This window comes from Anastrepha obliqua, chromosome 5 (assembly GCF_027943255.1).
Source record: "Anastrepha obliqua isolate idAnaObli1 chromosome 5, idAnaObli1_1.0, whole genome shotgun sequence".
Classification (NCBI taxonomy): domain Eukaryota; kingdom Metazoa; phylum Arthropoda; class Insecta; order Diptera; family Tephritidae; genus Anastrepha; species Anastrepha obliqua.
Window position 1 is genome coordinate 48064450 of NC_072896.1, and position 13688 is coordinate 48078137.

At 39.1% G+C, this 13688-nt stretch overlaps 1 protein-coding gene across 1 annotated transcript in view; it reads left to right on the top strand.

Annotated features, from left to right (window-relative positions):
- LOC129249091 (heart- and neural crest derivatives-expressed protein 2) overlaps positions 1 to 13688 on the top strand; it is a 36983-nt gene that overhangs the window by 12430 nt on the left and 10865 nt on the right. Inside the window, exon 4 of the mRNA XM_054888718.1 lies at positions 10693 to 10848. Within this exon, the coding sequence (XP_054744693.1) occupies positions 10693 to 10848 (156 nt within the window). The remainder of the gene's footprint in view (positions 1 to 10692; positions 10849 to 13688) is intronic.

Here is a 13688-nt window from a genome sequence, read left to right on the forward strand (position 1 = left end):
TTATTTCATAAATATTTTAAGCTTTTAACCAAGCGTTAGTGACTGCTACCTAACGACTTCTCCAAATTTCCAAACTTTAAACGCGTTTTTCTCAAAACACGTTTTCTGAAATTGGCACGCAGCATAACTCAAACAATTTTAAATATTTTTAATCAGGTTTTTCACTACGTCTGTATAATAACCTTCTTAAGAGAAGAGCGTAGGGGATTTTCGATAGATTAATTTAAACGATTGTTATAATTATTTAAGTGCCGTTTTTTTAGTCCAAAATAGAGTTTTTTCCTTCAAATGCTTGCTAGTTCCACAAAAATAAATATTTTTTAAATCCCCTACGTGTTTCTCTAGCTATTCTTATCTAGATTAAGAAAAAAAAATGTTTCTTTGTTCCAGATTAAAATTTGCACCCTCTGTGCTGCGTGCCGCGGAGCTCCTTCAAGAGAAACCACATTACAAAAATGTCTCCAATGCCGCCATTTTGTAAAATTTTTCGATCAAACTTTGTAGTTTTGTATTTTAGTATATAAGTAATAACTTCCCAAATCAGAGTGATTGTTTCCCCTTTCCTTCTATACAAAAAAATTCTTTAAAAATCGTGTTTATTTTACGCGTGTACAGTGGTGTTACCCCTTAACTTGTAAACAGCATTCGGAAGCTAGCATACGTACTCGTATATGGCGTTAAGTTGCAATGTTGTTACGTACAGGATTTGTCATATTCGCCAAGGGGTAATCGCTGTTGGAAAATTATTTTTCCACCATTTGGTATTTATTACTTAAGCTGCATTGTGGCAACCGACCTGCAAAAGAACGGTAGGTAGTTTAGCGAATTACATGGGAAGCAACAACATAAAATTTGCTAAAGGAGTTGATTAATAGTGATGCATATTAAAAATCAAAACAAGGCTATTTTGAATGAAAGCCTGGAAAGTATTTGGAAAACTGTTGTACACGCAGATAAAACAAAACAGAATGGAGCAACAAAGTAACATTCGTAAAATAAAAAACAACATCAAGACGCGCACCACAAATGGGAGAAGGCGCTCGGCCAAACACCCAAAAAATGTGTAAGCACCAAATATGTACAACATTCTATAAATATATATATACGTATTCAACAAGTAGACCAGACAGAGATCGCCAGTATTGTGAATTTACTATAGCTGCTGTCGATTCACCAACCACCTAACGAGTAGTGAACAAATCAAAAGAATTCACCTTAAGCCTAAAATTCGTAAAAAACATTTATTGTGATCAAAGAAAAGAAATAAAATGCATCCACAAATAAATGAATGGACAATAAACACGTAAATTTGGTAAGAAACTAGAATAGACGGAGAGCTGGCGGCCGCGGAGGTACTACGATAACACCTCCGGCTAGAATTTTGAGGAGTGGTTGGGAGAACCATGAAGCAGTGCCATTTGCAAGGATTTTGCTCAAAACCCCTGCAAAAAAGACGTCAGACAACTTAAAGTTGCAAAAAAAAGTTGCTAAAAAAATGTTCGTACCTCCGGCTGAAAATTTGTAGGCTTACTGTTTGAAGGTCACAAATGCTGTATATAAATCGTCAGACATCTAGATCGCTGCAAAAGTAGTGTCAGACGACCCCAAATTTGTAAATTTTTTTCGAAATTTTTTTTTTTTACCTCCGTCTGACATTTTTACATACTATTGCAAAAAGCATTTCAAGTACACATTTAAATTGTCAGACGAAAATACCGTTGCAAAATACTTATCTCAAGCTACATACAGTGCTACATATTCGTTTAAACGCATTGCATTTTTTTCGTTTACTTTAGAACTGTTTTAAGATTACAACAATAACAACAACAAATATTCTTCCAAACTATTCGTTTAGGTAACAGTAAACCATCGTTGCATTTGTTTATTATCTATTGCTTTTTGTTGTAAAATAACGGGTGTCTATTTAAAATTGTGCTTAGAAATGCTACATATTCGTATAAACGCATAGTTTGTTAAAGAGTGCAGTAGTGAAATTAAAAGTGATTAACTTGTGAATATTGTTTGTAACTGAATATTTTGGTAAATTCTTACAATTTTTTTACACATTCATTCAAATTTCTTAGCTAAATTAAATTTTTTAACCTAATTTCTTCAGATTTTCTAAAATGCCTAAGGCAAAATACTTAAATGATGAGTGTTTACCATGAGGAGGGCTATTCCAATCGTGAAATTGGACAAAAAATTGGAAGATCGGAAGGAGTTGTGCGTGCTTTCTTAAAGAAAGCAGACATTTATGGAATAAAGAAAGCAACAAGAGGCAACACAAAATTGTCACAGCGTGACAAAAACAAAATAAAGTATGAGGCTACGAAAAATTTTTTGAATTGCAAATAAAAAATAAATTGGGTCTTCCTGGGTGTTCCTCATCATTTAAGTATTTTGCCTTCGGATGTGTATGTACAATATGGGTATCAAATGGAAGCTGTTGGTGAATGCTTTAGGTTAGGTTAGGTTAGCCTGGTTGGCAATAAGCCACGCATAGACCTTTTGGTCCCTAGCGATACCAGATAGAGACCGAACTCTATGAATCCCTAAAGTAGACATCGTGTAGGATGTCAGCGCTTTTGGCGAATCTAAGTAGGTCTGGGAGCTCCGCTTTTGAGACGTCTTCCAGACCCTCAAACAGTGGGGCTCCCAGGCATCTTAGTCGCGTTTTTGATAATGCCGGACAAACGCACAGAAGGTGTTCTAGAGTCTCCTCAACATCCTCTCTGCATTTTCTGCATTTGTCCGTGTTAGCAATCCCTATCTTGTACGCATGTGCAGCCAATAGATTGTGACCTGTTAGCATACCTATGATAGTTCTGCATTCCTTTCGCGAGAGCGTAAGTACGAATTGAGTGAGTTTTTTGTCGTTGGTTCTACACATGAGTTTTGTTGTTTTGCATGTGGTCAGGTTAGTCCACCTAGCTTTCACTTGCCTTTTCATGTGGTCGTCCATTTCATTGTATATTGTGTTTAGCGGTCTCGGTATGTCGTTCTCTTGTTCAAATGGTAGTCTCACAGCACTTTTTGCTATCTCATCTACTATTTCGTTCCCTATAATGCCTTTGTGACCAGGTACCCAGTAGATATGCAGCCTACTGTTTTCGGCTAGCCTTTCTATGGCCTCCCTGCTCCGTCGAACATTTTTGGATTTAATACAATATGAGCTTATTGCTCTTATTGCTGCTTGACTATCCACGTATATATTAATTGTTGAGTTCTTTCTTGTTCTAGTGTAGGCTAGCTCCGCGGCCTTCCCCACAGCAAAAACTTCCGCTTGGAAAATACTGCTGTGGTCTGGCAGCTTGATAGACTGCCTTATTCCTAGTTTTGAGCAGTAGATACCCGCTCCCACTCCGTCTGGAGTTTTCGAGCCGTCTGTATAGATGTGAAAGGTTCTATGGCCAGGCTTCATGCCTTTATGCCATCCCTCCTCTTCAATTGTAGTACGGAACCTTCTCTCCCAATTAAAGTACGGAGTCATGTAGTCTGTGCCACCTGAGCTCCACTTTCCTATTGAGCTGTGACCGAAGGTTCTGCAGATGAATACCCCCGCAGCCATTAGCCTTCTCGCGGATTTCGCTGCCAGGTTTTCCGCCATGAGGTCAATAGGTGGCATGCTGAGTATCATTTCCAGCGCCGCCGTTGGAGTGGTCTTCATCGCTCCTGTTATGCACAGAGCAGCGAGTCGTTGAATCCTTTCCAGCGGCATTAAGTATGTCAGTTTTTTTGTCGCAGTCCACCATACTAAGGTTCCGTACAGCAATATCGGTCTGACTACTGCTGTGTAGCACCAATGCATCAGGGAGGGTGATAGACCCCAAGTAACGCCCAGCATTCTTTTACATGCGTACAACGCATTACTGGCCTTTTTCACCCTCTCCTCAACGTTGTGCTTCCACAGCAATTTGCTGTCCAATATTACTCCGAGGTACCTTGCATAATCTTTGAGAAGTAATTCGTTGTTGCCTAGCTTCGGGAGGTTCCACGCCGGAACTTTGTACTTCCTGGTAAAAAGTACCATGTCCGTTTTTCCCGCGTTTATCCCTAGCCCTGCGTGAGATGCCCATTGGTGTATCGTTTTGAGAGTGTTGTTCATCACATTACTGATGGTGTCCAGGTACTTTCCTGTAACTACTATAGCTATGTCATCGGCATATGCCACTAGTTTAGGTGCCCCTCTGTCAAGTTTCTTAAGAATTTCATTTGCTACTAGTAGCCATAATAGCGGCGATAGTACCCCACCTTGCGGAGTACCTCTGCATGCATATTTGGTGACGGTCGCATCGTTCCACTCCGCTCTTATCTTTCTGCTAGCTAGTAGCTGCCTTATCCATAGATAAACCGCGGGTTGCACGTTAAGTGACTCTATGCTATTTAAAATAGCATCTTTTGTCACGTTGTTAAAGGCCCCTGATATATCTAGAAATACTCCTAGAGCATACTCCTTATATTCTAACGCCTTTTCTATGTTTAGTACAAGTGAGTGAAGTGCAGTTTCAGTGGATCTGCCTTTAGTGTAAGCATGCTGCGCTTTGGATAATTCGTCCGGCGCAATTGTGTCTCTAATGTATGTATCTAGAATCTTCTCTAACGTTTTCAGGAGAAATGAAGTCAAACTAATGGGCCTGTATTCTTTTGAGTATAGAGGGTTGCTTTTTCCCGCTTTTGGAATAAACACAACCCTCGCTTCTCTCCACGATACAGGAACGTAGCTGAACCTCAGGCATCCCCTGAATATCGTTCTTAACCATGGTACCACAAGGTGGCTTACCTTTTGGAGCATGGCTGGGAAGATTCCATCCAGTCCTGGCGATTTATATGGGTCGAAACTTTGTATAGCCCATTCTATTTTGTTGGTTGTAATTACGTTCGTCGGGATTTCTTGCACAATATCTCCTCTAGGTTCGAGATCTGTAATGTCCGCACACCCTGGAAAATGTGTACTGACTAGGTCTTCTAGAGAGTCCTCACAGCTGTCAGCCCACTCCCCGTTAATTTTACGTATTGTTCCTGGCATAGACGGATTCTTGGATAGCAGTTTCCTGAGTCTAGCCACATCGTTAGTGTCTTCCATACTGCTACAGAAGTCTTTCCAAGATTCTCTCTTGGCTTTACGTATCTCTTTCTTGTATACTTTTAGTAGATCCTTATACTCTTTCCAACAGAACTCATTGTCAGCCACTTTGGCTAACCTATAGAATTCATGTACTCTACGCCTTTGTGCTCCTAATTCCCTGTTCCACCAGGGAGGCTTCACCTTGCGTTTATTACGTGTTGGAGGGCAGGATCTTTTAAAGGCTTTGACGAGAGTAGTTGCAAACAATTCAACCCCTTTCTCAAGTGCGACGTGTGACTTGTATTTCCGGGGTATCATTGGTGTTTTTGATAGTATATCCCTATACAAGTCCCAGTTCGTATTCTTAGGATTTCTAAAGGATGTAATCTTGTTCTTTGAGCGGAATATGACCTGAAAGCTTATGTATCTGTGATCAGAGAATGAGGGCCTACTCAACACTTCCCATTCCTGAACCATAACATGCCTGCTTGTGTAGAGTGTTAAATCGAGTACATTCTTCGAGGTTGGTCCCACATATGTTGGTTCTTCACCTCTATTAGCTATTTCTAGGCTACTTTGAAGAATATAGGTAAATAGTGACTCACCTCGGTCGTTTATATCTGCACTTCCCCAGACCGTGTGATGTGCGTTTGCGTCCGTTCCTACCACCAGAGCGTGCTTCTTTCTGGCAGCTGTTTCTACCAGCTTCCGAAGTTCCGTCTGTGGTGCTTCTCCATCATGTGGCATATAGCAGGACCCAAAGAGTAGCGTCTCATCCTTGCAGCCCTCCAGCGCCACCACTGTCAGATCGTCTGAAGAGAGATTGTTATCAATGTAAGAACATATACTTTTTTTGACCAATATCACTGTTCTTACCTTATTTTTTACAATCGGGATGTATGTGTTGTAGTTGTTTGACTTTAGACCGGAGACTATGTTGCCCGATGCTATCCATGGTTCCTGGACTAGAGCCACATCGTAGCCGACTCGCTCTATGTTGAGCAGGAGCTCGGCTGAGGCGTTCTTACTTTTGTGGAGGTTTATCTGAAGGACTTTCAGCATCTGGCTTCAGTACCTTCTCGGGGTTGGATACTACCTCCAAGTCACCCTTCTCCACTTCCTGTATGTTGAGGGAGGCTTCCATGATCTCTTCTATACCGAGATCCTTTTCCACCTCCCCCGCAGCGAGCGTGTTGTGGTTGTCATCTGTCGGGTTGCGCTTTTTGAGGCGAAGGTGCACGCTACCAACTCCCCAAGCCATCCTCCCGAATCGCGCGTAAAGCAGGTCCTCTGCCGGCTTGTTGATTTGGATGATGTAGTCCTGGCCTCCATCAGCGGTTGCTGGTTTTGCCACACTCAACACTTTCCAATCGTCTGTCGGCACGTCCGTGTTTTGTCGTTGTAGTAGTCGCAGCGCATATTCCGGTTTTACCACTCGCGGAATGAAAACCTTTGCCTTCGGTATTGAGGGAATGCAGCTGCGATCAACAATTTCCAGTGATGCCCCCTCCCACAGGCCGTGAAGCGTTTTTACCGCTTCCTGGTGAATGCTTTAGTCCAAAGTATTTTTCATGCCGCTCCGTGACTAGGGTCTCGAGATAGAGACCAAAACGTGGACCCTAGAATGTGTTTGTACATATGGATATCAAATTGAAGCTGTTGGTGAATGCTTTAGTACAGAGTATTTTTCATGCTGCTCCGTGACTGGGGTCTCGAGATATAGGTCAAAACGTGGACCCGGGTAACCTTCGGATGTGTATGTACCATATGGGTATCAAATTGAAGCAGTTGGTGAATGCTTTAGTACAGAGTATTTTTCATGCCGCTCCGTGACTGGGGTCTCGAGATATAGGTCAAAACGTGGACCCGGGTAACCTTTAGTTGCGTATGTACAATATGGGTATCAAATGAAAGCTGTTGATAAGTGCTTTAATACGGGGTAATTTTCATACCTATTGATGACTAGGGTCAGGAAATATATGCCAAAACGTGGACCCGACGTGTCTTTGCACCGAATTAAACCAAACTTACGCACATTGTTAAGTAAGTATTGAAAATGGGTTTCGTAAAGTTTGGTTGTAATTCGGAGCACTGGCAACGGGTACAGCGCTCTTTTGAACCAGCCATAATCTCGCTTACTTTTTTAACGCTTGGGGCGGAACTGAACTGTCAAATTGACAGTGTGAGTTACAATGTGTCAATATTTCTTTCTGATTTGGATGCCATAAGGAAAAAACGTAAGTGCAACATGTAAAAATTGTTTGTGAATTTTTTTGGAGTGGATTTTGGAACAGTGAATAATTTCTTACGAAATTTGAGAATTTAATGTGAAATCCGAATGAAATTATGTGTTCGTGGAAAAAAATTTTTTTTTCGTTTTTTTTTTGAAAAATATAAATGGATAATGGTTAAAAAAGCTCCAATGCTTAATAAAACATATAAATTGAAACGAAAAATTCATGGATGATCAGGAAAAAAGACGATTGTTTATTCATATGCGTTGATTTGAAATTTAAAAACAATCTTCTTTTTTCCTGATTTTCAATTTATATTTTATATTTACTCAAAAACAAATAGAAAAACAAAAAATATTGTTTATGCCAAAGCGCTTGAATGAAGAATAAAGAAATAAATAATATGAAAATCATATATTTTCTGTTCTAAACCATATCTATTCTATTTTAGTGTGCCCAGCGAAGGTGGCCGGGTTTCCTAGTGTTAAAATAAAACTACTACTCTTCAAAATAAGATTGAAATGAAATTATTTTTTTTTTACAAATAAAATAGAAAAAAAATTACTTTCCTTCAAATAAGATTGGGATGAAATTATTTTTTTGTGTGTCATGTACCTAGTCATAATATTTTTTTTTCTTAAACAAACTTACTAAGCGCACAAACTATTCAATAATAATTCTCTACAATACACCGAAATCAGCATTTTTATTTTATTCAGACGAAGAATCTTTTACTTTTTATATGTACGACACATGCGTAAAATTTTCCCTTCAATTGATATTCTTTTATTGCGTATAGTAACTCAACAAAGTATTTCAATAAGTTAAATAAATGATGAAACTGTATTCAGCAATCTGGACTGGAAGTTCGCGATATCGCAGAGGTATTTTGCAACGGTATTTTCGTCTGACAATTTAAATGTGTACTTGAAATGCTTTTTGCAAAAATATGTAAAAATGTCAGACGGAGGTAACAAAAATAAATTCCGAAAAAAAAAAAAAATTCAGGCAGACCGGAACTTCACGGATATTGTAGGATGACTTAGCAGCGGTATTTCCGTCTGACGATTTAAATATACACTTAAAATAGTGCCCACTATAATATGTGAGAACGTCAGACGGAGGTAAAAAAAAAAAATTTCGAAAAAAATTTACAAATTTGGGGTCGTCTGACACTACTTTTGCAGCGATCTAGATGTCTGACGATTTATATACAGCATTTGTGACCTTCAAACAGTAAGCCTACAAATTTTCAGCCGGAGGTACGAACATTTTTTTAGCAACTTTTTTTTGCAACTTTAAGTTGTCTGACGTCTTTTTTGCAGGGGTTTTGAGCAAAAATCCTTGCAAATGGCACTGCTTCATGGTTCTCCCAACCACTCCTCAAAATTCTAGCCGGAGGTGTTATCGTATCCGCGGCCGCCAGCTCTTAGTCTAGAATATAAAATCTCGCTACTTGTAATTGGAAGCACTGGCCCGAAGTGCTTGAATATCGATAAACTATTGTTACTTTTACATAAAAATTTTTCGCTTGTTGGGCAGTGGAATCCTTTAGCGTGCCGAGAAGGGGTGAATCGAAGGCTTATGTATGTACGTAGCTATGTATACCTAGTCTTGCCATTTATTCTATGGTAAATTTTAGAACGCATTCAGCGAGAATAAATTCGTAAAAAAAAGTTCTGTTATTTTTGCTTTTTTCATATGCATTGTCTACTTAAAAATTATACTCAGTTTCGTGGCAAATTTCGCTTGTTGAAAATGGAAGAGGGGCTAATAAAAAATCGTATTGCAGTGATGTCATTACAAAGTGTGGTAAAAGTGCAAGTGAGATTTACGAATTGCTGCAAAAACTTAATATTTCGAGAATGTTTGCTTACCGCACGATCAATCGTTTTTCCCCAAACGTCTGAAGTTACAGACTGAAAAGGAAGTGTTTGTCCTTGCGCGGTTCGAGAAGAAACTCTCAGAAACGCCCTTAGAAAGCTGAATATCATGTCCAGAGAAATGAATGTATCGACCCAATCCATGTCAAGACTAATTAGAATGATCTCCACGTGAAAGCCTTCCGTCGCTCAACTGGTCATCTTTTGACAACGCACTTGAAGGAAATTAGACTATACAGATGCAAGCAACTTCTTCGGTGGCAATGAAAATATTCTTTTTACAGACGAGAAAAAATGTTCACTTGTGAGGAAGTTTTTAATAAGCAAAACGACAAAATCTATGCTAAAACTTCTAAAGACACAAAAAATGTTGTTCCAAGGTTCAGCGTGGCCACCATCAAACTTCCGTAATGGTTAGGTGGGGAGTGTTTTGTAAAGATGTAACCATCTCTTCATTTTTGCAAAAAAGGGGTTAAGACCGGGGCGAAAGTGTAAAAGGAGGATGTCTTAGAAGTTGTAGTGAAGCAGTTGAGCTGTACTCTCTTCAATGGGGAGCGTTGGATCTTCCAACAACATTCCTGGGTTGATAGCCGCAGAGGATTGGCCGTCTGGAAGTCCAACTCAAAATCCATTGGACTACAGTTTGTGGTCAGAATTGGAGAACATGGCCTGTCGAAGACCTCACTGAAATTTGGAGCAGCAACGTCAGTATCCTATTATCAATATCAATGGCCTAATCGTTGAAGACTTGTGTAAAAGAAAATGAAATGAATAACCATTTCGACTGAAAATTTAATTTTTTTTAATATTTACATGATTAAATAAAACTAACTTCAAAAGTGTTATAATTTCATATCAACAACGAACTTAACTTGTAACAGATCTTATGGCAGGTCTAAGAACAGTCCGGTTCACTCGATTAGAGGCAATAATTTTATTTATTAGACGCAATTTGTATTTTAAAGCAACAGTATTTTATCTAGTTACACAAGGGTCTCTAATGATTCACTTTGCTCGAAAATAAACATGCATTGAAATATTATTCCACCTAACGGTATTTCTGCAGTACTTGGCTAGAAACCTCTTGTCAGGAAATGCGAAATAAGGCGGCGAAGAATCCATGAATTGCCCTTATAAAATTTGGTTCGCTTTTTGTTATTCTCTCACGAGGTTCAGAAGTAGCAGTAATGTTCAGGACCCTATAGAAGGTGCACAATCATTAGTTTCAATACCAGTTTTTTAGGCTTCATGTTAAATTTCCCTAGGCGTGTCTCTGTTGTAACACTTAACATTTTTGCGAAAAAACTATATTGATTTGTTTACAGAAGTGAGAGGTACTGTAGTCGAAAGAGAAGGCGGCTTCATGTTACACCTTGCGCAATTCTATAACAGCATCTGTCTTACTTCTTAATAGGCACACTTGAATTATAACTATAGATAAGTATGTACATATGTACTATATGTATGATTATTGAATTTCTATTTTCTTCTTTGTATTATTTCATTTCAGATAAAAACCTTAAAGTTGGCTATTTTGTACATTAAGTATCTCGTTGAAGTGTTGGATGGAGATCAGGATCCAAAAACGGGGTTTACCGCAGATTTAAGACCTCTTCACAGAAAAAGTTCCAGTGATAAGAGATCGTATTTAAAACATGATTTGAAGGTGAGAAATATTTGTGCTATGAATTCAAAAAGGGAAAATTATTATCTTTATTGCAAGGACATATCCAGGATTTCGATTAGTGGGAAATTCAGTATTGCGGTTGAATTTTTCTGCATATTTCTGACTTTTTATTGGAGGTGATTTATGACCTTTTATTTTGACGCTTACAGCTCCATAGTACTCGAAATCTATCAGCCAGTGTTATACTTTCGCGAAGTGTTTGTGAAATTAAAACAATTAAGATAAGCGCTTGCCTGCGAAATGGGGTTACAGGTTAACAATTAATTAAAAAAATTTAACTACAAATAACTCGAAAAAGTGGGCATTCTTGGACAGGAGGTGTCGTAAGACTGTAAGTCTCTATTTGAGGAACAGCACCAATACGCACACCACAAATTATTTTCCCTACCTTTACCTACTCTAATAATTCAAGCGCTGGGTAATTTGGGGAATGCCCTAGTTATTTGTATTTAAAGTGCCTATATTTCATCCAGAATATACAAAAATTGGAACTTCGCTATATCGATGGTTTTTACATATGAGGGACAAAACGCTCCTGGTTAGCGGACAGATGTTGAATGAAAACGTCAAAATTAAAAAAAAAAATTGCTTTGGAAAAGAGATATAGAGCTCGGTTGCTTAAAATTTCTGGTGAAAACCTAATATCGCCGCTTCAGTTGAATGACCCATTCAAAATAGCGGTAAACACGAAAATGGAAGAGCTTAGTTTAAACAGTGAGCAACTTTGCAACGCCGGCGAATGAGGTTTATTTTGGAAAATGTTGCCACCAAAGACGTACCTATATATATATATGTATTTACCTGAATAATTTATAATTTTACACAGAATTATTTCAAGAAAAAGTACCAACAGCCTTTTCACAGAAGAAATAAACCAATGTTGAATACCGTAACGGCAGTACCATTATTGACAGCCCATTCAACATTAGGCGAGGTTTTATAATTCATAATAGGTAAAAAAAAGTATATTTTGAAAATTTTGAAAAAAGTGCAGTATATCAACTCCTCATTTTTGAAAATATTAAAAAGTTGGCGTGGCTCGCCCGCGTTGGGACGTCGACGTCCCTCGGCCTCCGGCCCACGAGCACGCTCAGAATCATATAACCCTCAATCAATAGAATTATAGAATTATGGACTGGTATTCCCAGTTGATTGTAGTCTACTCCCAATTCCAGAATCTTTAATTTTATCCGCTTATTGTAATAGAAACTCGGCAAATAATGAAATTGATTGAACTCATCGCCGCGTGCAGTAGATCGTGTGACGGTGTCAATAAGCAAATAAATATATGGTATGGGAATAAGTTTCCGTCCTTTCTTAGCCAAAGTCTCGAAGTATTTAAACAATTAAATAATACATGATATTATGTGAAATTTGTGCCATTGGAAGCGACAACTTCACTCCAACTTTCAGGCAGCATACGGATTCCTCTGACGAAAAATTCAACTTTTTTTGACTTCAGCCATTCATTGAGCCAGTTTGCGTTGCTCTCGTAATAAGTCAACCGCTCTTTAATAAGGGCTGACTGCATTGATCAGAACAGATGGTACTCCGAAGGTGCAACATGTGGGGAATACGGCGGCTGTGGCAAGATTTCCCAATTCAGTCCCTCTTAATATTGCTGGACCGATTTAGCAACGTGGGACCTGGCGTTGTCATGCAGAAAATTAGTTTGTCATGTCTACCGTCTCATTCCGGCCGCTTTTCTTTGAGAGCTCAATTCAAACGCATTAGCTGCAGTCGGTAACGGTCGCCAGTGATGGTTTCGGATGGTTTAAGGAGTTCATAATAGATGACACCTTTCTTATGCCAACAGATGCATGCAAATTTTTTTTCGTTGTTGATGGACCTGGTTCGGCTGGCAGGCTCTAACTTTTTCGACGCAATAATAGATAAATTTTTCATCGCCAGTGACCACACGATGCGGAAAACCTTTTCTTTTCTCCCGTTCAAGAAGCATCTCACACGTCACCAAAAGTCTCTCGATGTCCCTCTCCTTTAATTGATGTGGCACCCAGTTACCTGCTTTCTGGGCCAAGCCCATCGCGTGCAAACGTTTACCGACGGTTGATCTGTCAACATCCAACTCTTGAGACAAATCATCAAGGGTTCGACATCTATTAATTGTTGTATCTAGTTGAGTATCTTCGAGTTTTTTCCGTGCCCCTTCGCGATCTTTATCAGTCACGTCGAAATTGCCACTTTGGAAGCGTCGAAATCACTCTACAAGTTGTAAATATTGATCAATGTACGACACGTTTTAGTTGCACTTTTCTTTAAAAGGTAATAATGAAGCATGACTTAAGACAAATGTACTATCAATACTCTGATATGGATCGTAAACCTGGCTCACAAATAATTGGATCGAAAACAAAATTCAAAGCTGTGTGAACAGATGTTCACGTGGGATATTGAATATCTGGTGGCCCAAGACCATAAGCAACGACGATTTATACGAGAGGTGCAAAATCCAGCCGGTAGCTAACATGATAAAACTGCGAAAGTAGAGTTAATTGGGCATACGCTTCGCAAGGACGCAAATGAAATCTGTCGTCAAGCACTGGGTTGGAATCGCAAGGTTGGCCGTACAAAAATATCTTGGAGGAGAACTGTCCACAAGGAAGTTGAAACGTCAGGAAAAACTTAGAACGAAATCAAGCTCCTTGCAAAAAATAGAATCAGATGGAGGTGTTTTACTGAGGCACTATGATTCAGTGGGAAAAACAGGAACCGATGATGAGGATGATGACCTTCCGCAAATGCTGTTCTTTCGGGACGAACATAGACATTTTTGTCGTTAGATAAAACAGGGTATTTAC